Below are 27,379 nucleotides of genomic sequence, written 5' to 3'. Positions count from 1 at the left end.
TCTGGCCCAGAAATTATAGATTTTTTGGCCGTTTGGGAAGCTTTTCCATATCTTTCAACCTTCTGATTTAAATGCTTGTGTTTGCGCTTGTTTCCTGCCTTTCCTGTTACCAGACTAGTTTAGGAACAGATTTGCTGTATCCAGGACTCTTTGTAAGCTTCTGAGCCCCCCAATTCTTTCTGCACTGGAGGGAAGCCTTCCAGCTTATCAGTGGGAGTGGTAAGCATTAGGTAGCCTATCTACCACAAGAGGAGTGGTTCTTGGCCCAGAAATTGTAGCTACTGGCCGTTTAGGGCAGTCTTCTTCCATCTCTTTCAACACTCTGGTTTGAAAGCTGCACTTGCGCTCGTTTCCCACCTTTCCTGTAACTAGCCTAGTCCAGATACAGAGTTCCTGTATCCAGGATTGTTGGTAAGCTTCTGAGCCCCCCAAGCCTTTCTGTGTTTTAGGGAAGCCTTCTAACTTATCAGTGGGAGTGGTAAGCACTAGATAGCCTATCTACCACAAGAGGAGTGGCTTCTGGCCCAGAACTTGTACCTTATTGGGCGTTTGAGCAGTTTTTCCTCCATCTCTTTCAACTTTCTGGTTTAAAAGCCGCATTTACGCTGGTTTCCTGCCTTCCCTGTAACTAGTCTAGTCCAGATACAGACTTGCTGTATCCGGGACTGTTGGTAAGCGTCTGAGCCCCCCCCAAGCCTTTCTGTGTTGGAGAGAAGCCTTCTAGCTTATCAGTGGGAGTGGTAAGTACTAGGTAGCCTATCTTCCACGGGAAGTGTGGGTTTTGGCCCATAAAATTGTAGTTTATTGGTAATTTAGGCAGTTTTCCATCCCTTTTAACTCGCTGGCTTAAAAGCCTGCGTTTGTGCTTGTTCCCCACCTTTCCTGTAACTAGTCTAGTCCAGGTACAGATTTGCTGTATCCAGTACTATTTGTAAGTTTCTGAGCCCCCCAAGCCTTTCTGTGTTGGAGGGAAGCCTTCTAGCTCATCAGTGGGACTGGTAAGCACTAGGTAGCCTGAATACCACAAAAGTAGTGGTTCCTGGCCCAGAAATTTTAGTTTATTGATCATTTGGGAAGCTGTCCATCTCTTTCAACTTTCTGGTTTAAAAGACCACATCTGCGCTCGTTTCCCATCCTTCCTGTAACTAACCTACTGGAAAGCACTAGAAAGCCTTAAACGGATACAAGCCTTCAAACTTAAAAAGAGAGTCTTTGGAGTGATTATCAGTTTTCTGTATTTTCTTGCTATACTTAACTGTTTTCCACCTAAACGCTGATTTTTCTAGCGTTTGTGATTTAAAAGCTTGTTTTTTCACATATTGTACTTATCTGACTGCCTGCACTTTTAAAAAAGTTTTTTTTTGTTTTTGTTTAAACTGTTGTAGGCTACACACTAAAGTATGATGGCCTTTTCTGATCGCTTGTAGTCAATTAAAGCTGTTTTAAGTGTACTTTTTATTGTTTTTGCCTTATCTTTATAGAAAAAAAAAATTCCTTGTTTCCACCCTTCTAAGCTAGTACAGTCCAGTTTTCAGGCTAGTGCTGAATTCAGGGCTGTGTTACAAGTTTCTGAGTTGCCCATACCTTACTTGGATAGAGGGAAGTTTCTCTGTTCACCTGTGAGAGAGGGGAACTTTGAGCAGCCATCTGTCCCTGGAGGAGTGGTTCCAGCCAAGAAGTTAGTAGTTTAAAAACAGCGTTTGCACGGTTTTGCATGCCAGTCAGCAAGGGTTAGCTACGGTTAAATTATTCCCAGCTCCACTAAGTCTCTTCTGCAGTTTTTCCGTTTAAACTAGTCCCTCAACCTAAGCACTCAAAAAGCATCCTACAGTCCAGCACTTGCTCAGACCCAATAGCAAGCACTAATATACCCAGACACTTGATTGCCCAGCAGGGCAAGGCTCTTTATCCACCCCTCACCAACCAAGCGACTAAGCAGCTCACCCTACTATTCAGGCATGACCAAATGGCAACCTCAGGTGTACTCTCCAGTCCAGCTGGTTTACCTGGGTATCCTGAGGCAATGTTACAACTGCCTCATGTACACAGACAACCCTCTCCTCCTACCACAAAACACTAACACACACGAGAGATGCAATTATAAGGCCAAACTGGAGGCTAAGGTCTCTCCACCAAAGACTGGAACAGACCGTCATGAGGAGAAGGTTAACACTTGCACCACACTTCCAGCCTCACACAGACCTACTAAACCAGCACTAGCAAAAAATACACATAAATACACTAAATCATACTCAAAAGCTCTAAATAAAAACCTGCAGAAGCATCAGAGAGCTCTAAAGCAGACACCCAAAAAACCTGCACCTCCCGTCACAAACCAGACAACACATAAAACACAATATCAATGTGCCGCACAATCACCACCCTTAAGGTGAAATAACATACCTAACACACTAGTAATAGGTGACTCTATAGTCATGCACACTGACGTCCCACTCACTAGGCTAGACAAGAAGGTGACCGTAAGCTGCCTGTTGGGAGCCAGAATCCGCCACATAACACAAGCATTCAGGTCACTCCAGAACAAGTACAAATATGACTCTGTCATTGTTCATTTTGGTGTGACTGACCTGAGACGTACCTCCCTGGACTACATGAAGAGACATGGAAAAGCTCTCTAATCATGTAGCCCAGGTGGGTTATGACCCTGAGTAGCATCCTGCCCTCACCAAGAATGATAACTCAGTATAAAGAAAAAAATTATCAATTTCAACAAATGGCTAAGCTTCTGCTGTCATTCAAAGGGGATCCAGTGCCTATCAGCCTGGGACGACAAGCCACGTTGCTTCGCAAGAGACTGCTTGTACCAGTCACCCCTAGGCTTTCGAACACTGGCCAAGGCTCTTGCTGTCCCCATAGTGCCTTTTTTAGGCAAGGCTCAAAAGTCAAACCCACCTTCATAAACAGCACAAATAAAAAAATGAGGGTTATGCTACTCAATGCCAGGAGTTTAAAATCTCAAAATGCATGCTTTCGAAGCACTCCTCAGTATGGAGAACGTCGACATCTGTGCAGTAACTGAAACCTGGATCAAGGCTCCAGAGAGCACTCCAGCACTACCGGGCTACAACGCATACCACACATTTCAGCCACAGAACACTGACCGAAACACAAAAGGAGGGGGTGTATCCATATTCATCAAGGATACCTACACCTCCAGGTTAGTGGCACAGCATGATACCTCTGAGATCATCCATGTGCAACTAACATCGGGCAAATCTGCAATGCAAATTGTGGCCTGCTACAGATCACCCTCCATGGCCACCACTCTGCCTTTCTGGAGACACTGGAAAACATGAAGGCCCTATCGAACACTCTGACATTGGGCGATTTCAATTACCCTGCCATTAACTGGGAAAATTACTTGAGTACAAACTCTCAGGCTCAGCGCTTCCTGACATTTATCAACTCAAAACACCCTGGATCAGCTGGTAAACTCCCCTACCAGAGGTGAAAACCTATTGGACCTGGTCATCACTAATATGGGCGACAGGTGTTCCGCACCGGAGGTCAACCTGTCACTGGTTAGATCAGACCATAAACTAATCACTCTGGATGTCCACACCCCACCATCACCCCCAACCAAGGAAACCACAGTGAAAAACTTTTCTAAAGCAAACTTCACCTTACTTAAGACGGAGGTGGGTATGTTTCACAGCCCCCACGCTAAAGGATAACACTGCCCAATATGCAGAATCCTTTACAAATGCACTCTATGAGCACCTACAAGGATGCATGGATCGTGCCATCCCTAGCAAAACCAAGACTCACTCCCATAAGAGAAGGAAACCAGTCTGGTGGACCCCTGCCATAAACAGGTTATACAATAAAAGGAGGAAACTAGTTCAGAAAAAAAGCAAATCCCAAGAAGGAAAGACATCCCTGATCAGTATCTGTAAGAAACTAAAGTTCCCTCATAAAATCATCCAAGGCTAACTTCGAAAGAAAAATAGCCAAGGATTCAAAAGATAACCACAAAGCCTTCTTTAGCTATGTCAAGAATCAAAGTGGCAAATCAAAGATATGCTCTGAGCTAGTGCAAAATAGCACAAAATATACTGAACCTACTGATATTGTCAACATCCTGGCAGATAGATTCAGTGCAACTCACCCCCCTTTCATCTCCAAAAGGGCCCACAACAATACCAGAAAAGTGTAGTGTCCCAGAGATCACAGATGCACTGGTGAAAACGTCCCTTTCAAAAGCCAAAAACACCACATCAATGGGGCCAGATGGCGTCCCAGGATGCATCTAGCACAAACTACAGAACAAACTAACCCCCCCCTAAACACACTGTTCAACCTCAGCCTCTCCACAGGCTATGTGCCCATAGAATGGCGCACAGCAACAGTTATTCCACTCCACAAAGGAGGGGCCACAACTGACCCTGGTAACTATCGCCCCATAAGCCTGACTAGCCTGGTCTGCAAGGCTATGGAGCGCATCATGGAACTCATTAACAAAGACATTGGGAACCTCCAAACACTTGACCCGACCCAGTACGGCTTTGTTAAGGGCAGATCATGCCTACTAAACATGGCTGACTTCTTTGAGACAGTCACCAAGGCCACAGACGAGGGAAAGGTGGTTCACACAGCCTACCTTGAACTCGCCAAGGCGTTCAACACCATTCCTCACTCAGGTAATATAGAAAAACTCACCAACCTGAACATAAACCCATATGTCACAAGATGGGTTGCCAACTGGCTTACAGACAGAACTCACGCAGTAAGAATAGCGGGCTCCAGGTCCGACTCTAAACCAGTCACAAGTGGTGTCCCATAAGGCGCGGTCCTGGGACCCCTACTGTTCAGCATATACTTCTCAGAAGTACAGGCAAACACAGGACGACTATAGCTAACCAAGTTCGCCGATGACTGCAAACTGGGAGCCATAACTGACTCTCCGGCTGACACGGACATACTCCAAAAAGGCCTTACTGAGACGGACACCTGGTGTCAAAGTCATGGGCTCAAGCTAAATGCCAAAAAAATGCATAGTCATCCCATTCGGGGAAAAACAAAACACCCATGAATTACCACATAGGTGGCAGCCCCCTTAATACAGGAGAGGTAATAAGAGATCTGGGGACCCAGGTAGATAATCTCTCCTTTGACAATCATGTTGTCAAAGTAGTTAGGAAATCCTTCTATGTGGCCCATCTAATTACTAAAGGGTTTGCGTCTAGAAATAAAGAGGTTATAGTGCCCCTCTACTCGTCACTCATCAGACCCATCATAGAGTACAATGCCCCATTTGGGATGTACCTCACAAGACACGACCACAAAAATACCTCACAAAGAGGATTACTGGCCTCAAACATATGTCCTATGCAGACTGACTGAAAACACCGGCTGTACTCAGTGGCATAGTGCTTACTCAGAGGTGATCTCTGCCTGACTTACAAAGCCATGTCCAACTCAGAATTGATGGACATGCTCCACCTAAAGAAATGCAAGTCACTGCGAGACACGTGCTCTAATAAGCTTAACCTCGCCACAACAATAAATAGAACACGTTGGAGGGACAGACTGCTGGAGGGATAGATTCCTATCACAGAGACTCCCCATGCTTTGGAACAAAATTCCTATCTAAATTAAGCACAGCCCCTCTCTAACACTCAACAGAAACCTTGACGAGTGGATGGGTAACAGAAAATACACCCCTGGGATCACTTCATTGGCTGTACTTGACAGAGGCTCAGTTAATTAATCAATGGGGTGGTGAAAGCCGACACACTCTGGCTAGGCTTATAAATGCCCTCGGGCAGATAGCCTAGTACCTACCTTGTGAACCTATTAGAAGCAGCAGCAGTTAGTCTATGAAACAATGCACCTTACCACATGCTGCAATTACCCCTAAAAATTATTTCCAAGTCAGAGAACTTAAAAGAAACTAACTTTGTTCACATCTTTTTCTTCACCTTACAATTTTCTCAAAAAAGTCTGCTTACAACTCTTGAGCTCAAATATTTTAAAGGTCATTTGAGATATGGATACGAGAGGCAAAGACAGATAATAATGAGAGGGGAAGCGGGGTTGGAGGACCGGAAGGGGATGGTTCGCCTGTGTGATGCCAGTTCAGATGACCAAGAATGGATGGTTTACACAGTAAACGTGTGCCGTCCACAAACTGCCAATGTTTCAAGCAACAGTCCTAAGGACATTTCAATGCCTCATCGCAACATGCAGCTGTAAACAAACTCTTATTTTTCTCTCATTGAAGGGATTCTTCCTGAAGAGAACACTTACATTGAGACAAGCTTCCAGAGAAAAACATGGACATGAACATGTGCCCAAACTGTCAAGCAGCTCGAGTTAAACTGACTAAAGACATGTTTGTGTGCAAAGTCCTTCAGAACTTTCCTGCCAACAGCGAGACAGGCCGAGCCCTGAAAGGTTAGAAATCACAAAAATAAATATACATACCCTGGCAATAAAAAGTGCACGGGCACGCACACACAGACACACACACACACGGGGGTGGAGGGAGGGAATGGCTACTACAGCAGTAGTTATTTGAACATTTACTGTTACGGTAACTTTAACTTCACAACTGAATCAAATTCTTCACATTTATCACTGCTGAAGGAGCCTTAGCTATATGGCTAGATTACATAGACAACTATAATTTGGCAGGTAGAAGGAGAAGGGTCCATCCCCCCTCAATTTTAGGTTCAGGAAATAAAACAGGGAGGCAGACAGTCTGGCTTAAAATACCCAGATACCACTTTAGGCATAATTTAGTTCTCAAAGAACCTGTCCTTATGGAAAATGAGGTAGGGATGACTCGCCCTGCAACTCAGATACCCCTTCTTGCAGAGGTCAGAGCAATCAAATTGTTTTCCATGCGAACAACCTCAAGCCAGCCAGTTTAGCTGGTTCAAATGGAGCAAGTGTTAGTTTTGCTAACACAAAATTAAGATCCCAAGGAAGGGTAACTGGTTTACTTGAAGGCCTCTTCTGCAAAATCCTTTCCAATGACATTCTGACGTGGGACTGCCTCGAAACAGGAAATTCTGTGGGCAGATGTGCTGAAATGGAAGATAAATGAACCTTGAAATAGGACAGTAACTCTCAAATATTGTAAAAATCAAAGAACTAGCTCTGAATAAGTGCTGGTTACGTTGCTGGCACCAACTATGATTTTCTAATATCAGGCTTTCTTGCTCCCATTAGTATCCGCTGCACATTTTCAGAAAACAGGTGCCCAAAAGGAAGAGAGATCCTATCATCCAAGCAGTCACTTGAAGATGACCAACGTTGGGGTGTATCAAACACCCCTGTTCTTGTGTGAATAGATCCATTCTGTGAGAAAGCTTGTAATAATTGCCCCTCACCATTTCCAAAATAAGGGAGAACTATGGTTGCCTAAGCCAGAAAAGAGAACTGCCACAGTGATCTTGGGAGATTCCTTCTGAATCTTCAGAAGTACCCTGGATATTACTGGAAAGGCATACAGGAACATTCCTGTCCAAAGAAAATGCATACGTTTTTCTTGCATGGAGTCCTAGAACAGAAATTTGCCAGCTGATTGTTTACAGAGGTGGAAAAGATGTCTTCTTGAACTACACACATATGGTTCAAATCTTGTAAACCAGACCTGGGGTTCTTCCATTTGTGAGTGTCTTCCCTGTTTTTTGTCAGCTTGTCTGCCACACAATTTTGCACTGACAGAATGTAGGATTCCTGTAGAGTGAGACTGTGCTGTGAAGCTATATCCCAAGCTAATGTGGCTAAACTGTGAAAGGGTTACGACACAGTTCCCCCTTACTTTGATGTACCACATCATTGAGGAATTGTCTGTAACTACTTTGAGAGAGCCTGGAGAACAAAGATGGTTAAGGGAATTAAGTGCCTTGATCAGGACAACTATTTCCTTGATATTTGTGTGCTTGCACCAGTCTTTGGTGTCTCACATCCTCTGCACTTCTCTCTCTCTCCTGAGATTGCTCCCCAAGCAAAGTCTGAAGCATCTGTGGTGACCAACTCCTTTGAAGCAAAAAGGACAAGGTGACCTTCACTTAAGGACATCTTGTCTCCAAGTAATTTCTCTTGACAAAACCCACTACTGGTATCTGAAAAGATACAGGGTGTTGATGCTGGGACCAGAGAGACTTCAGATGTCACTCTCTTTCTCATGAGGAGACATGCCAAGTGCATCATTAGAATCATATATGCCATGAGATACAAAATCCTGAGGTATTCCCTTGCAGTGACCGAAGTCAGAGTAGAAAACCTTAAAATAGATCTAAATAAAAATCAATTTTCCCTGTGGAAGAAATGCTCCGAACTGAGGTGTTTAGTTGACATTCCACCAAAACACAATCCTGTGTGAAACAGTCGAGAAAGACTTTTGATCTTTCTCTTGAAATCCCAGCTTGTGCAAGAGATCTCTCTCTCTCTCTCAAGATAGCGGATTCCTGACACACTCAAAAAGACTCCACAAAGATAAATAAGTAGTCTAAATTTAGAAAAACATATGGATAGCCTGTAGCCTGCAATAGCTACATGGAGCTAGACACTTTGTAAACACTGTTGGTGCAGTGGATAGCCCAAAGGGTAAGGCAGAGAAATGATAATGTGATCCAGGCACAGAAGTCTTAAGAAACGCCTGAAGTCTGGATGAATAGGAATGTGATAAGTATCTTTAAGTCTAGTGTTGCCAGCAAACGAGAGAGGAAGAGGAGGCAACAGGCTGTGAAGTGACATCATTTTGAATCTGGGCAGTGTTACAAACAGGTTTAGGAAAGAAATATGGTTTCCAATCATTTTCTTTCTTTGGAGTTAGAAACATCCTTGAATAAAACCCCTTCCCTGCCTGGGAAGGAGGAACCAGTTCCATCATTCCTTGGGACAGCATGTGATGAACAAACAAAACAGTCAGATCTGCAGGATGAGGAATGACCCGCTGGAAAGGAGTAATTTCGTCCCACTGCCATCTGTAACTTATGAATGATGTTCAAAACTCATTTGTCCGAAACATTACGGACACACAGACTTCTGCAAGAGAAAAGGGCCAGGGTGGGAGGGGGCACAAGGTCTCCCCAATATTCAGACTTGGAGGGTCACTGGTTTGGGGAGGTTTGAAACTTCTATGGTAATTTCTTGACACTTCTTAAAATATCAAATTACCTGAAATCTACTGAGAGTGTTTGGAAAAGGAGGGCTGAAAAATTTAGTCTCTCCCTGGATCAGCTTTGCCCCTTTCACCACATTTTTTAGTACCTCTGCAGCAGAGGGGCAAACACTAAAAATCTATCCAAGAAAGAATTTGAAATCTAATTTTTATCATCTGGGTGGTTCTGAGAATGCAGCCAAGCAAACCTCCTTAAAACTGTACCAGTGACCATAAACATGGAAGACACGGAGTCATACATGCACTGCAAACAACAAGCAGTGATCTGGGCAATAGAATAAACAAAGTTATTTAAAGCAGATTACTCTTCATTAGAAACTGTAGTTAAAACATTCCTCATACTTTCACAATATGTCAGAATAAACTAACATACGAGCTTGAAAATTTAAAATTCCGAAATTCAAAGTTGCAGAAGCATACACCTTTTCCCATACCTATAATTCTCCCATCTTTATTAGAAAGAACAGGACTGGAATTAACTAAGTGCTTAGCAGCAGAGGAGTCAACTAAGGCCATACCTGCTAGTCAGGTTTAGGAATAATGTATACAAATTTAAAACACTGAGGAACTTCATACATCCTGCCTTTTTAGGGACAGCTGGCTGGGTATCAGGAAAACTGCAGGCAGTAAGACACACATCCACGGAGAGAGACAGGACAGGAGGAACTGGTCTAGGTTCTGGAAAATCCTTCTCTAATAGCTCATAGTACTTTTGCAGGCACTGAGAAACCTCACTGTGTTCCCACTGAAAACATTGGGACATTCTAGCAACAGTCTCAGAGAAAGAGAAACCTTCTACAGAGAGAATCAGAGGACAAAACCCTGAATATGTCCCAGCATCTTCCTGTTCAGATTCAGAATCTTGGATTTCTTCAGGAAAGGAGGCAAACCTTTTCCTTTTACTGGTAACTACAAGAAGGAACAACAGGCAGAATCATACCTTGAGCCAGTCCCAACAAACAATCCAAAGAAATCTGAGGATGAGTAGATAACATGCTTGGTTTTCCGTTTCTTTTTGACAGGAAGAATGGTGAAAAACATGTTACTAATGGCAGCTGCTGTGTCTCCAGGAATGGGCACAGTATTATGATACAATGGGGAAAACTTCCCTGCTCCCTCTCCTAGTACAAACAATAGGGGTTGACCCTTGTCCACTGAAGGGACCCCAACAGCCGCACAGAATGTGAGTAACCCCAGTCCATACCGGCTGTAGGTGCTACAACAGAGGGATCCGAGGTAAAAGATGTCTGAGGTACAACAAATAGCCACAGCAGAATCACCCATCTACAGCTGTGGCAAACAGCTAAGCCTGCTGTGGGAGCAAAGGTTATTTACTTAACTTTTTCTATTTATGGCTGGAAGGAGGCCCTACCATGGGAATGAATATGTTCCAAAGTCAAGTCAAAAAGGGTGCCTCTTTAATGAGAAAAGCAAGCAACAATGCCAGGAAACTACCAGTCCACTCCAAGTTTTTTTTTTTTTTTTTGACAGCAAAAACACAGTAAACCCTTTGAAAACACTATGGTATCCCCACATTAAAATAAAATATTTAATGTGGAGAACTGAAACAAGTGCTCTGTTTAAAAGTACATTATGGTTGGTCTTAAAACACAACACTCCTAGCTTTAAAATAACTTTTCTGAACAAGTAATAAAGCATCAGAAAAAAACAATAAAATGGAGCCCCCCCCCCCCCAAAGGGAACTTATCTACCCAGCTAAGGAAAGCACAAGCCAACTGTCAGTTCTCAAAAGCCTCACAAGAGCGCAGTCTTTGGTGGCAGTAAAGCTGATCTTGTCTGATAGTCTGCTCAGCTTGAAAGTTGGGCTGTGTGTGGAAGGTGCCCTGAAGCTTTGGAAGTTGTCTGGCTGTTATATCCATGGCAAGATATAACCCATATAGCTAGGTCACTGCAAACAGTGATCAGCATTAAGAACACACAATGCATTTATGAACTGCTGCAAATTACAAATCTTCATCCATGCATTCTTCTTAAAATACCATTTTTTAGCATATGCAGACGTCTAACTTTCAAATAAAGATTTTCTGTAACTTTCATTACACTCAATGAAGAGGATCAATGGTGTGAGCTGTTAAGAAGTTGCTTCCAATAGTCCATGGGTTGAGTCCCACTACAGTGCAACTTTGTGCAAGTCACGTAACCAGACTTTGCTCTGGGGCAAATGGGAAATCCATTCATAAATAAGACTCACATGGAGATGGGAACTGCTCTCTTACCTTCCCCACATTCACTGTATGATTTTTGCATAGAAAACAGAAGTTTTTGCATTACACTTTGCTGTTACGAACTGTACCTCCAATATGTTAGAGATACAACCTACCCTACAGGATAACCACAAGGAATGATGTATAGAAACAGAGCATCTACTGGTGACACCCAAACATCTCAGCTTCTACAAATATGTATATATATATATATATATATATATATATATATATATATATATATATATATATATATATATATATATACACACATATATATATATATATATATATATATATATATATATATATATATATATATATACACACATATACATATACACACACACACACATATATATATTATATATAAAATGTGCTATCAACTACAAACTTGTGTAAGAGATTACTGTACTAGATCCACAACACAACCGACTTCCTATCTGAAGATAGGAAAAACTTATCCTTTTTACCTATAAAGTGTTACTGTTGCATGCACACTTGTGGACGGTATCCCACACGTGACACCGTTCCTAAGGTATGGTGTGCCATGACAACATGGGATACAAAAAATTTTCACTTATTTTATTCATTTTCACATTTGTTGACTGGGTTCGTCTGACTGGGCAGGAAGCCCTTTTTCAGTGGAGGCCTGTGGAGAAAATCTCCACGTTAAGCAAATGTTGCAATCAGAGAGACTTTAACACAAAATTAATTACAATCTTGTTGGTTATACAATGTTGTGTCTTTCGGCTTTTCCCGGTTAGGGGTCACCACAGCAGAACTCCGGTCCGCTAATGACTGGTAGTTGATTTTTACGTGCTGAGTTACCAGCACTGACACACAACCTTCAACGGAGATACGCCCATTCACGCACGTCTCCACGCAGAAGACGCTCTAGCTGAGAATCAAACCAGACAGCGTCTTACTGTGAGACAATGCTACCGCAGCACCACCACCGCAGTATTTTTCTTGTTGGTTATACAATACTATACATAAATACAAAGCAACAATGTTCTACGGAGTAGAAACAGAATCTTAAGCAAATAAAGTTAGCTAAAGAAAGAGGGAGAGCACTAACAAGTTAGCTAAAGAAAGAGGGAGAGCACTAACAAGTTAGCTAAAGAAAGAGGGAGAGCACTAACAAGTTAGCTAAAGAAAGAGGGAGAGCACTAACAAGTTAGCTAAAGAAAGAGGAAGAGCACTAACAGTTTAATCTATAAGAAGGCAAATGAAGGAAAACGGTAGGAAAATAGGAGGAGGTTTAGGTAGGATCATGGCATAAACATAACCATGAGGTAAGAAAATAGGATTTTAGTTCTTTTTTTTGAAGAAATCAGTGTTTGCAATAGAACGAACATGTAGAAGTAATTTCTTCCAAGGGTTAGCTAAGAAGTTGCTGTACAGGAGTTTACCAATGTTTTTCTTTGGCATGTATTCATCTAGACGGTGCTGTTGTGAGCTTCAAAGAGCTCAATTTGGCATGTAGTAGGAGATCAGGGAAGAAAGAGCAGGGCAAGGGGTGGGATAGTAAGAATGGAATGAGTTAGGTACAGCTGGGGTAGGAGGAGTTGACGATGGAACTCTAGCCATTGGAGGCTTTTCAGAAACAGCTGCGAGAATGATAGGGCTTATCTGCAGCAAACCTTGCAATTTTGTTATACGTCACCTCCAATTTAGGGAGGAGACTGGATTGCAGGTTAGTGAGAATAGGAGCATAAAAAAAACACACATCAAAACAAAACATAACACAAACTTTCTCACCATTTGGCTGCTTATTAAATGCAAGGTTAAACCAAAGCATCTGGAAAAATGTCAGAAGATCTTGAAACACCACCATTGTCCGAGCAAAAGAAAATCAGAGGTGCGGGGCTTGCTGCATAACAGGTCATCTGTTATACATGCAAAATAAGGACAGTGTGCACATTACAACAGCTGGGACAATCCGTGTGTACATTACAACAGCTGCATGAAATGCTATCAAATCTCAGCATTTTAGTTGGCGACTGCAAGCATTCCGTCTATGGTTAACCATGACTACAACATGTGGACATAACATGCTCTAACTCACCGTTTGTCCTTGGCACTACGGACAACTCTTTTGGTTTCTTCATCATCATCACTTAACAGAAGAGGTCTAAGAGAAAAAAAGACAATTTATACATAAAACTAACAACTGCTGGCACAAAACTTACCGCTATACGTGGTTTAAAAATAAAAAACTTTCAAGAGAACCCAGTTTGATACTCCCTGCAGACACGGTAACCATAAACCAAGTACATTTCTGTTACCAGTGTTTTTCAAACAGCTCTACTTTAGTGAAAATGGGGGGCGGGCAGAAACAAGAATAATTAGCTTTAAGTATGGAAACAAAGTGTTGCAACAAAAGTATTTCTTAAAATGAATACCTTAGCTCCTGGGCGCTTTTCTTAGATGACAAAAGCTAAAAGCATAAATAAGTGCAACTACGCTTTTATTTTGGAAACTGTTATAAGCATCATGCTTATGCTATGAATGCTGTGCCATGATACCAGCTGTAACACCACAAAGCCACACGATATGCTGGCCAAAGATGTCTTTATGGTCTTCATTGCTACTGGAGTCTTACAAACTCAAATTTCAAAGGCATGTTAAGTGGCCAAAAAGGGCCAACATAACTTGCTGCAGTGCATCAAGAGTAATCACCCTTCAGGTTTCTATAATCTAATGGAAGTTTAACAAAACTTAGTTGTCAGACTACAAAAGTCACTTCAAGGAATTAAGCAGCAGGGTTACCAGCAGTACAATAGTATGCTACTAGAAATCATTTCGACAGTTCTAATATCACCAACACCTCTCCCTTGTGCAACAGTCCTAAACATATTAATTCCAGATGTATCTGCATAAGCCATGTATATTCCCCCCTCCCAGTTTTAAACGCAAGCACTAGTTTCATAATCCACATGATTATCAGTCCACACAGGACACCCTTGCACCCTTTTCCATACTCACTGTCTGGCAAAAGTGGTCCCTACTGGTTTTGCGATCTGCTCGTCTCCAGAAGTGGACTCCTCACTCTCAGAGTCGGACCCAGTAGCAAAAAATCGTGACATTTTGGATTTCTGCCTTCTCTAGGCCTCTAGGAAATGAAACAATCTTGCATCAAAATTAATAAAAACACAGGTGTAAAGTTGAACAGCTTTTCAGACCAGCAAATGTTTGAATGAATAAACCTAGTGACATGGCCTGATTGAAAATACCCGCTGCCAACATGGTTTCTTCATTTCCCCCCCATGTGTACGATTACTACACAGCTTCACTCAGCCCCAGATTCCCACAGTCCCGTAGGACCAACCCACAACTCCTCCTGTTTACTCAAACTGATCAGAACTACACTTATTTTCATTTCTTACTTGCTCTCTTCTGCTCGCTCTACCACTAACTTCATAACTCCATCCTCCCACAGGCTGGACATTTATCAGTGCAGTACACTCTAGTTTTTCACACACTTAAAAAAATGTCACTCAATATAATAAAACTGTTTCCTTGTTTCTCAACTTATTAAATGGTCCTTCTCCTGCCCTTTTCTTAAAATACATACATATATACATTACATACATACATATCTTTATATATATATATATATATATATATATATATATATATATATATATATATATATACACACACACACACACACATACATACATATACACACACCTATATATACACATACATACACACACACACACAAAGGTGTGTATGTAAACACAAAAAATACACATTTTACATACAACATACGCACTATATACATGTATATTACATACATATACATACTACATGCACACACGCTTCTGCATTCAAGCTTACATTCACAATGACTACACCAAATGGCACTGATCTCGCACATGCTCAGTAACTTATATGCGCATGCTGTCTAGCTACAGTGGCTGACTAGGTTCAATATGCACACTGATCTACATCCTCCCTCTTTAAATTTTGTTCGACATTGCAAAACACAAGAAAAAGGCATATTTAAGAGCTAGGCATTATTTCAACAATTCATAAATGATTTCAAGTCCAAGTCGCTGCATATTTAGGATTGGGTTTGCAAATTCCACCCAATCTAGATACATAGAAATTCTGACCGGGTTTAGCAACAGGGGCAGTTTCTGAGAATTTATTCAGTACTGGAACATTCAGGTTTACATCGCAGCTGTTTGAAGAAAGCACACTGCCCTTTTGAATTCTAACAGCTGACGAATCACTCTGTAAATCAGAGTCACTGGCATAGGCAATCTGCCTGTGGCACTGGTTCTGAGAGAGGTAACATGTCTACAATTCCTTTTGTAATACATTCCTTCAGATTGTATGATGCAAGATCTAGGTTACTCACAAAAGTACTTCACGATTCCTACATAATCACTACCTTTGGAAGTTTGTATTCTCACAACTTCTTTGTAACAATGGTCGAAGGGATTTACTGGTTTTGCCATAATACAACTTTTGTGATTGACACTTTCTTGAAAGTTGAGCCTTGACAACTATTACACTTAATTGTTTGCTGACTGATTTACAGACGAACAAATCTTCCAATCTTTGAGCAGGTGAACCAAGAAAGTTGTGTTGAGGAATGTTTCTGAGATTAAGTTAAGGAAAACATTGGTACCATCTCTTCTGGATTTCTCCAACAAATACTTTGCACTACGAACTGCACGTTCCTTGTGGATACTCAGGACTACTAGTAATATGAGCCAAGTCCCAAGACTCTGCAAATTTCTTGCATGGCTGACTAGTAAACTGCCCGCTACTGTCAGGCATGACTTTGTGCAGACTACCATGGACAAAAAAAATGTCCCTTCAATGTTGTAATAACTGTGCTGGACGTCAAGTTAGGCAGAAGGTTAATTTCAAACCAATCTGAATAAGAGTCTACTAACAGCAAGCAATGCTGACCACTCCATTCGAAAACATGTACAGCAACTGTCAACCATGGTAATTCAGGAATATGGTACAGCTGAAGCGTTCTTTTTGTTATGGTTTGGTGCTGTTGCAAACTGAACGCTACAGTCTCTTTCTCTACACATAGAAGGTCAAAATACAATGCCTCTAGCCTTTCTTTTGGTTGAATCAGTACCTGGATGACCACGATGCACAATTTTGATCTATTCCTGTTGTAATGCTTTAGGAATTACCACTTTTGGATCTTTCATGATGATTCCATCTTCCATCAGGAGTTTACCTCTGTAAGGAAAATACCACTGAATGTCAAGTGGCAAACTGGTTTGTTGTGTTGGCCATCTTTGACCGATGATGTTTTTCAGCTTCTGGAGAACTGGGTCTGAAGCTGTTTAATTTCTTAGTTCATCACGCTATGATGACAAAAAGTTTGACTGACATGACTTCTGCTGTTTCATTTTCATGCTGTTGTGTTCACCTGGGTGTGCATGACAAAGCATCAGCCAGGTACAAGTATTTGACCTTTTTGTAAACAAGATTGAAAGTGTACTTGTATAATCATTGAACTTTGAAAATGTCAACACTACTGCCAAAAGTTTTTTTCTGTTTGTGTATAATGCATCGCTGAGTTAAAGTTCTTAATGCCTAAGCAATAGGTATGCCTTCTTGAAGACATGCTGCACCAAGGCCATACCTTGAAGCATCACAAGAAAGTTTTACAGATTTGTGAACATCATTAATACCTCAATGTGGGTAGACTGGCAATTTTCTTCAGAATATCAAATGTTCTTTGGTGGTGTTCCAACCAGGACCAGTTGACATTTTTGTGTGTCACTCACGCAATGGAGCGGAAAGCTCAAATCTGGGATGAGCTTTCCTAAACAGTTGACCATACCTAAAAAACGTACAGATGTGACATTCTCTGGAACTGGCAAGTCAACAATTGCTGTTTGCTTATACAGATTTGCTTGTAAGCCAGAACTTGTAAATGTCTCTCACACACAACTTCTTTCAGTTTGAATCTACATTTCTAAGGATTTAGTTTGAGATTTACTTCATGCGGATGATCTAGAACTTTCCTGAGATTTCTATCATGTTAGTCCTCACCACTGCCTCCAACATAATGTCTACAATAACAGCACATGGAGAATCAGAAACATTTATTCCATGGCACGCTGAAATACCTCACTGACAGAATTAATTCCAAATGGCAGTCTTAAAAATCTGTATATACCAAATGGTGTACTGAAAGTGGTTAATACAATTTGCCAAAAGGACTTTTTTTGCATCTAAGAATGAGAAAACAGTGGAATTTAACATGAAAGTGGCTACCTCTTCTACCGTATACACTGGATGAGGAAGACTCAAGTGCTTTGTTTAACCCTCATGGTTCAATACATATTTAAATATCATCTGAGCTTTTCTTATGAGATTCGACCATGGAGGATACCTATTCAGTCGGTTCTTTTACTGGAGTAAAGACCCCCCCCCCCCAAATTGACCATTTTCGTTTGACAACCGGGCTTACTTCATGGAATATGTGACTGGAAGCTCACCACACCAGTTTTTGAAAATATCAGTTTTACACACTATTTTTAGTGAGTATGCTATCGTTATTCAGACTTATATGGTGCACCTCTTTATTAAATGAAATCAGTCCCATTCTCAAGACTATCTTTGAGGCTTAATAATGACTGCATGTGTCTTTTGACTACGTAAAACTGCATGTCATAGCGGTTTCCAGCAGAAGGGCATGAAAGAACTACTGCGCCATCTGTTTGAATCTTTTCACCACCATAAACAACTAGTGTTGCACACTTTGCTGAATCAAGTTTCTCACTAGCTTTTACTTTAGCAAACATTTGTGCTGACATAACACCGCACTTAGATCCAGTGTCTACTTTAAGCTCTACAAGATCCCCATTAATTTGCACAGTACAAAATACTTCACTGTTTCCGGACAACTGAATCTACTGTATTACCTGTTTCATGGATCACAGATACATCAACACAGAAAGTTTGCTCACAGCTCCCGGAGTTTGCTACAGTCTCTATCTGCTCTACTTGTGTCTTCGGATACTCTCTATTAACATAAGTCTGGGACATTTTAGACTGGGAAAGCCTTTTGAAAGTATTGCTTTTTACACTTGTGACATTGCTGACCGAAAGCTAACCACTTTTCCTGTTTAGGTTCATGACTGCCTCCTCTCTGTTTATATTTCTTTTTCATCTCAACTTTCTGCTGCACACTATCAACATTCGCACTAGCTGATACCATAAAACATGCTTTTTCATTCATAAGCATATTTGCATGCTTTTCTGTAATTCCATATATTTGGAAAATTTCAATGGCTTTACTTAATGTTAATTATCTCAAAGCAAATGCTCTCTCACTGCATCATTATTAAAACACCACACACAAGACGGTCTTAACTCATGTCGTAGATCACCAAATCTGCATGTTTTTGTTTTATTTCTTAAGTTGGTAGTATATGCTCCAACAATTTTACCATGCTTTTGATTGCTTGTGTAGAATTTGTGCCTTTGCACTGTAATATTCGTTTAAAGGTTATACATTTCTCTAAATTTAAGTTTTAAGCACTCCGGGTCTTCCTGCGTTTCAGCTTTATCACAGCGTGGTGGTTCTCCTCCTCCCCTGCTTACACAGCAGGTGTATACACAAATGAACACTCAATTAAGGACCTCTGAACCAGCTAAATTAACAAGTAGAAATGCCTTTCTACATGCATTTTTATCAGAAAAATGCAGCCTGTATGACAATATCAAATTCTTGCTCAAACACTTGCCAATTCTCAGCAATATCATCAAACACCAGCGGTTCAGGTCTGTGAAATCCCTGTGCCATAACAAAAAATTTATTTTAAACATAAGCATAGACGTGGTACTTGTAATTTGTGCACAACAATCACTACAAAAAGTCTTAGTTACTGCAAAAGTCATACATTGCAAATACAATTCGAACATCTTAGCCTTTTTGAACATTTTAAACACTTCAGAGATTATTTCAAACATTCAAACACTAAATATTATGCCGCTATCTTGGACATTTTGAACATCTTGGAAATTATTTTGAATGCTTTGAATTCTGCGCCACGTTTGGCGACTGAAAATCATTTGGAACTAATTTAATTAACTTTGAATAACTGCTGACCTGTTTGCGAGTTCACTCCTGCATATTACTCCACTTCTAATTGCATGCCTCATGGTTTGTGAGCTGCTTCAACAACTGTGGATCACATTCTGACACCACATAGCATGTCTTGTGTCTTCCAATCAGACACTGAGGCTGGGTATGTGTTCAAGTCATTTATTGTACGTACACACATCAGGGGCTGTAACTTGTGCATCTACTTCATACGCTTACTGACTGACTTGTTACTTCTAACACACACACGTGCATCTCCATTCAAGCTTACATTCACACTGACTGACTACACAAAATGGCAAAGACCTTGCACATGCTCAGTAACTTATATGCATGTGTTGTCTAGGCTTGAGTGGCTGACTAGGTTCAATATACACACACATCTACAGCTCTGACAGACACAAATGAGGTTTAGTCAAGGAAACACGGAAGTAGCTCTGTTTAGATAACAGTGTTTCACACTTCTACCATTCTATCTCAATAGCATGAGAAACACCACCACTTCCTCATGTCTAGCATGAGTAATATAAACAGGACATGAAATGTATTCTGGGAGGAAGGAATGGAATCAAGAAAACCCTGACATTTTGAGGGAAACGTATTAAAACTGTAAAATATGCACTTGGAGTGACAGCTCAAAAATCAAAGATACAATGAACAAAATGTCAGAGTTCTTAGGTGGATTTAAATGCAAACCCAGCATTTACTAGACAACTTTAATGAACAAATCAAAATGATGCAATTACTATGCAACTACCAAACTGAGGTCAAACTGATGCAATTACTTTTGCAACTACCAAAATGAGGTAAGGGGTAAGTGGAGAACTGACCAGCAAGGAGGACCACACGCAAATGGGGATATAACAGCTATGGAACCAATTTGAAGTTTTGGCCATAATTATTTGCTGTGAAGGCCTGGTTAAAAAAAAAAAAAAATCTATCTATACAAGTAGTTTATTTCAATTAACATGTTGTCATACTGCAGACATCAGACAAAAAGATAGTTATCATACAATCTTCTAGGAACTAAACGCACCCATTTTTTGAATTAAATTTTACTAATATTCCTTTTCAAACCAGACAGACCCAGTGGAGAGACAATCCCATTTCAGAGTCAACCTAGGAGCTACATCTAACCAAGGGACTTGCTCAAGGTCAGAGTAGGCAAATGAGGATTGAGAGACTCAAATCTTGTTCCACATAAACCACAGCTCAAAACCTTAACCCTCTATACCAAATGCCGGACACACTTTTTACTGTTTTAAATGGTTTGAAATTCCACATAAAAACGATACTTAAGGTACTTTCCCTGCCATTACACAGCATTTCTTTTTAAACAGCTCTTCAATAGCAAAAATGCGTACTTTATGGGTATTTTTTCATTATTATGTAGAATATAGAATAAAATGTCAGCACTACATGTTCTATTTTTACTGTTAAGCAGGGCCATTTACAAGTGTAAATAGGCATTCACTCTACGTTAAAGTTTTGCATTTTTTTAACTCCATTTGCATTCCTGAAGCCATGTTGTAACACAGATAGCTGAGGCTACTGTTCCTGGCAACAAGGACACACAGTGTAATCGGTCAGTGTTCCTACCTATGCATCACATTCTTACATTAAGCTCACGCAAGGTCAGATCACTTATGCCAAGCAAACCAAGGATTGTAATGAAAGTTCAAGTCCACATACTACTTTAATAATAAATCATAGCTATATTGGTAATAAGCTAGCCTATATATTCTTCTCCAACCACTACCTCTTAATACCTACGTGCTTGGCATGTTTACAAAAAGGGCCCTACCCTGTACCAGGTATATAGCCACAACTCATGACATTACTACTGCGTGCACAACCCAAAAGGGCTGCAATACACCGATTCATTTACATCTGTTTTGTTAATTAGGAAGGACATTTAAAACAGACATCCCAGAAAAGCCCCATACAACACAATGTCACAGTAAAAGTGCGACTTCCTAAACAGACACCAGTATACCATACCAACTAAACTGGGAATTTATATGTAAATAGACAGCATAAAACAGCGAGGATATCCAGACATGCTAATAAGAAGTGGAAGCAGACAGCATAGTTTTCAACCTCTTGCCACCATAATCAGGAACAATCATGGGTTTAAAAATCAATGCTGTTAACTTGAAACACAAAGAATAAGAGAATATAATTTAATGTGCATTTTCTGAAAAAAAATAAGTCTATAATTCTATTTAAATATTTAAGTGCAATCCCCCAAATCTATCTCCCCAAACCATCAGTTTTACCAAACCGACAGGTATGAGATAAAGATTTATTTATTTGAATTTTAACAATCCTGACACCTTTCTAAGGCAGAAAGCAAACTGAAATTTAAAGACCAACATACCATTACACTGAAAAGAATTACAATGAACACTACAAAAAAGGAAACTTCAAATATGGTAAGGGCTTGGATTTTCTTTTACAAAGTCTTCAAAGTGCATATGCACCTTTAAAAAGGTACTGGTTACGCAAAGCAATGGTGTCATGAAGATGCTCTTCCACAAGTCACATACAGTCATGTTTGTTAAATAAGGGTGCGCAAGCTCCCTGCATAAGGGATGGAGAAGGACCCCCCCGACAACCAAGGCAATGCCAATTTATCTTTTCCAGTGGTTTAAATGGAATGCTGCAGCAGAGTGTATTAATGTCATAAATCAAAAACTTCTACCCAAAAGCAAAACCCTCCTAACCATTTAACAAAGGTGATAAGTAGTAAAAATTAAAAATAAAACATGCAACTATATTTTCTGTATTATCAATAATAATCTAAATTCTTCAATAATAAACTACTTCCCCAAAGCAATTTTGCAGTGTACTTGCATACAGCATGCTCTGAACAGTGAAAACATTTGCCATTTTGTCCATGTTCTCACTGTGAAATGTTAACATCCTTGTACAAAACCTTTTGAAATGCGAACAAAAATGGGCTTCACACCTATGTATGGATCCCCCTTCTAATTCTCGAGCGACCATATCATCAACTTTCATTTTCACGAAAAGAAGAGAGAGAGAAAACGAAATATCCAAATGGTGAATTTTTTCCCAGGGCAAGTATAATATAAATACACATGTATACATACATAAATGTACACATACATACGTACACAGATATATATAACACACACACACATGTAATATCTATATACGAGTTCACCAAAAACAGGTCCATCACTACAGAAATACTGATTGTACAATAAGACACGAGCCATACATAGTAAAGAAAGAAGAAAAGTTTTCTCAGTAGCGAAATTCACATCACAGTGGTGAAAAGCAACATCCACAAACAAACCGGTCTCGCCCCCTGGCGTCCTCAGTGTAGCACATTCATCAAAAAAACATTCAATTAAATATCAGTGGTTTAAAGATATAGCATCCTTAAATACAAATTGCTTACACAATCATTATAGAAGTATATACTTAATAAAATATTTAACTATATTGTAAATACAATTCCACTCATACCTATATATTGTAAATACAAAAATACAATTCCACTCATACCTAAACTACCAGTGTTCATTTAACCCTGGTTTGTATAATGCCCTTAAATTAGTAATCCATAACCTCTCTTTATCTAGCAAAGCATGTTTCTTATTTTCAGTCATACCTCTACCTAGAACAGCATCTATACCCAAAAATATAAACTACTCGGTCTGTACTACAAGTTATCAATGTCTGAAATTAGAACATTGATAACTTGTAGTACAGATTGGGTAGTTTATATGGCCATATGTCAATGCGGCGCATTTTATACAGGCCAAACATCTAGGCCTTTTTAAAACTAGAATAGCTGTACACCTTAGCGACATTAATTGTAGAAGACAGAGGAGTGCACTACATAAGCATGTTATGGTGTACGAATCAGCTCATTTCATATTTTTGGGTATAGGTGCGGTTCTATGTAGTTTGCTACTAAGAAGACAAAGTTTCTTCTTTCTTTACTATACATGGCTTGTGTCTTCTTCTACAATCAGTATTTCTATAGTGCTGGACCTGTTTTTTGGTGAACTGTTCATTTGGTTTGGTCCATGCACTGATCTACAAAGCCGCAGACTCATTTCCGAAACCGGCAGAAGCTCGAAATTCAAAATACTGAAGCACGGATATTTTGAATTTCTGCTTCCGTTGGTACGGTATGTGGATGTTTAGGTATAATTTTAGTAAGTTTGTTGGTTAAGGGTTTAGTGTGCGTTGTGACTGTTGTGTGTGTGTTTGAGGGACTGTAAGATGTGTTTGTGAATTTCATTTGTTTCTGTGTGTGAGATCTCGGAGTTAGAATATATAAGTGGGGAGTGCAGGGGGGGGCTTGCCCCCCTGCTTATATGTAGTTTAGATGAGTTTGATTGTGGGGGGGGGCAGTTGTGTGCATGTTTGCGTGTGCACTGTATGTGTAGAGTAATTACAGGATTTTGAACTTCGCGGTTGTGTGTTTTCGAATTTTTGAGTTGTGGTTTCAGCTTTGTGGTTTTGAAACACTGAATTTCAAGATTTCAGTATTTCATAATTACAAAGTGGATGTGTGTGTGTGTATGTATATATATATATATATATATATATATACATACATACACACACACAAGAATGTACATACATAACAGAAAAATATACGTACACACACGTACGTGTGTGGACAGCAGTGTCCACCACAGCCCTGTCCACACACAAAAATGCATTACTTAATCCTACAAGTTCACATTTGAATGAGTAAGAAGCATTAATTAAAAAAGCCAGTGAGGGGGTCACTGCCCTGGAACCCTTAAATTTTCTTAAAGTACTCCATCCAAAAAATTTTCTTTCCAAAAGTGATTTTCCTTCCCTGCAATCCAACACTTCTCATGCAGAAAAAGGATAATGTAATAATTATCCCATTTGTTTTATGTTTGAACTTATTTCTAGTTAACTTTCTTTTCTGCATTTGTCTCATCTGTTACATCATAAGAGCTAAGACAGGCACAGTAATTAGGGCAAGTCACTTATCCCAACTACACAGCAAGTAAGAAAACAATACCTCTTAAACAATGGCATTTAAATGTATCCTATCACAGTTACAGATTGCCAGCATCACACCTCGGATAAACAGTGTAACCTGAACAAAAGCAGGGTTTTCAAGCTTGGTTTTCAGATGCAAATGAGCAAGAAAACACTTTTTATTACTACAAATTAGTCATTTTCTCTTTAAATCAAATTCTGAATGCCACAAACTAAGAAAATATATCCATTTAACTCTTACTTTCTACCCAAATTTAATTTTGCATTTTACCAAGATCAGGTTTCTTTTTGTGTTTTGTTACAACATTTTTCCAATGCATACAATGTTTTGAGACAATCTCAGTGAGTTGGGGGAAGGAAAATTAACATCAAACATTCTAATCTTAGCTAAACAAACCATCTCAGCCCAAGTAACACCTGTTAATCACAGTGGCCAAATTTCTCACACTAACACTTACTTTAAAAACAATTAACTCAGCCACCTTTTCAAGCTTCTCATTCAAACATTACTTAAAATACTATAACAGAGATGGCCACTAGTGAAAAATCAAGGGAAGCAAGTAATTAAAAATGGGGACTGATTCTGACAGTGAAAAGTACAGTCACGGTACTGTTGTAAACAGATGACAGACAGAAAACCACAGTAAATGACTCTCACATCTGTCTCTCTAAAATGACATTAGGGAGGTAAAAGCATAGACTATAAAACAAAATCATACTACTTATGGCATCCTCCCTTTAGGCCACTGTGGGGTATAACGAATGAAAAAATAATAACCCATTTACTTTAATACAGAGACATTAGTAATGGAGAAAAAGTTCGAGATCAGCTTAAGTTTTTGGAGTGCAGTTCTCCTTTAAGAACACAGACATGCCACAACTCCTGTTCAAGGGTATGATGATGTAAACCGAGCAGTGCACTTTAAAACACATAGCCAATACTTCAAATCATAGCAATAAGACTGCGTGCACTACCCTTTTACATCCAGGTGGTAAACAATTATGTTACATCTACAAAGATTCAGACTTCATAGCACATACAGAAATGCACCGTTCACTTGACCATCTATCAACAACGCAGAGAAGTAATCTAGAAGAATGGTTCACCTGATGTCAAAAGTAGATAAACGTCAACAGGAAACAACTTAGAATAAAACAAGCAGCAAGACCAACACTGGTAACTGGATGATAACACAAAAAGACTACACACCCAATGCTTGTCTCATACACGTATATACTAAATGAAAGCTCTAAAGAAGTGACAACCGGTCTCAAAGTAAAGATGGCAAACCCCAGACAAAATGAGAAATATGGCGGGCTCCTCTAGTGTATAAAACATAATAAAATACAATGTATGTAATTTAATAAGCAGGAGGAAACAAAAATACTGGGTTTATACAGTTCAACAACTTAAACCCACAATGACGTTGCCAGATCAGGGACTTGCATAACAAGCTACTACAACCACTTGTTGCGCTTATCCCAACCCCTGCCACCCTTCAATTCCCCCACTATGTCACCCAAATTTACCGGGTTCAGATCCACTACACGATAAAGTACTAACCAGCAATAACTCCGGACACAAAAACCCGCGTGTGCAAATCCCACTCGGTTACCACCGGAAAAGGAAGTAAAGCACACCAACGTAGAAAACGGGCGCCGCAAAAATAGTCACGGGAAATGTAGTTTAGAGCGGTACGAGTAAAACACAGCTGTCGCTGGGGAGAAGCACGCTCCAGAAACTTGTCAGGCATTCAACACTGCAGGAACTGCTGAGAAATATAGTGCTATCCACATGTAGACTGACCGATAGTATAAATCAAGGCAATTTGGAGGAAAAATATAAATAAATAACTTTGCAAGGGTTGACGGGAAATAGAGTTCGGCGAGCCAAGCAAATTAGCAGTGTTGGCGCAAGTAGCGGATTTTCAGTTTTTTTACATGGATAGTAACAGAGCTGGATTTCATTTTCATCGAAATACTTTGCTTACATACCAATACCGTATCTTTCAACTGCCTAGATTTTCGCAGAATGTCTATATAGTTGGTCTGCTCCTCGTCATTTTTTTTCTTTTCTTTTTTTTGGAGGGGGTCAAACTACTGAAAACGTAGTTTTGACTTTCAGACTTCGTACTCTTTAGAAGGTGTGTACAAACACAGATCATGTTCTAGCAACTTTCTCAATTTACAAGAACAAAATGTAAAAATTGTCAAGATTATTGAGCCTTTCTCCGAGCACCCTACTCTCATTTTAGGTTTTGTCCAGATTTCTTGCTTTGAGTGGTTTGCTTACTAATAATAAGGTACTCGGACAATCCCTCGATGTTCATTCCACGTTTTTGAAGGTGGAGACTTGAGAGATTAGTTTAAGAAAGTTAATACCAATAAATAATAAAGTAGAAAGAATTAAATTAGGCAAAAGAGTAAAATAAAATAAAACAAAAATACATATACAACGTTTGGGAAGAATAACTACAGTTCTCACGGCTCGTATTAACGTGGCGTTGGTGGTATAGTGGTTAGCATAGCTGCCTTCCAAGCAGTTGACCCGGGTTCGATTCCCGGCCAACGCAACAAATATTTTTATTTTATTTTTTGTCGTCAGGGTTTACTCAAACTTATTTATTTATCGGCACTTGATTAAGGGGAAAGTACGACTAACTATTATTTCATTTTCAGCTGATGCCAAGGGAGAAAAGCTCCAAAATAATCACTCGATGTTGGGATGCTACTAAACATTCAATAAATCAAACTATAACTTGATTTTAATATAAAAACAACAGTTTACACTTAAAATGTACAGTCGTGTAATACATGAAGTAATCTCCCACAGTATCCTTTGGATAAACTAATAGTAAAACAATAAAG

The 27,379-nt window shown here is 39.9% G+C and overlaps 1 protein-coding gene and 1 non-coding gene across 3 annotated transcripts in view; one reads left to right on the top strand and one right to left on the bottom strand.

Annotated features, from left to right (window-relative positions):
* Positions 1–26,174, bottom strand: part of EIF3C (eukaryotic translation initiation factor 3 subunit C) — a 484,610-nt gene extending 458,436 nt beyond the window's left edge. The window contains exons 1-3 of one of the 2 annotated variants that reach the window (XM_044085060.1): positions 26,076–26,174; positions 14,374–14,500; positions 13,454–13,519 (exon numbers count right to left, since the gene is read on the bottom strand). In XM_044085060.1, coding sequence (XP_043940995.1) covers positions 13,454–13,519; positions 14,374–14,474 — 167 coding nt within the window. In that variant the 5' untranslated portion in view covers positions 14,475–14,500; positions 26,076–26,174. Of the gene's footprint in view, positions 1–13,453; positions 13,520–14,373; positions 14,501–26,041 lie in introns of both variants that reach the window. The other variant, XM_044085061.1, reaches the window with a different exon arrangement.
* Positions 26,175–27,012: 838 nt separating this feature from the next.
* Positions 27,013–27,084, top strand: TRNAG-UCC. The gene has a single exon. It is a non-coding gene; the product is annotated as a tRNA-Gly (tRNA).
* The last annotated feature ends 295 nt before the right edge of the window (positions 27,085–27,379 follow it).

Source organism: Protopterus annectens, chromosome 10.part0 (genome assembly GCF_019279795.1).
Source record: "Protopterus annectens isolate FY-2018-M chromosome 10.part0, PAN1.0, whole genome shotgun sequence".
In the NCBI taxonomy this organism is placed as follows: domain Eukaryota; kingdom Metazoa; phylum Chordata; order Ceratodontiformes; family Protopteridae; genus Protopterus; species Protopterus annectens.
Note: the sequence above shows the minus strand (reverse complement) of the source record. Positions and strands in the feature narration are given on the sequence as shown.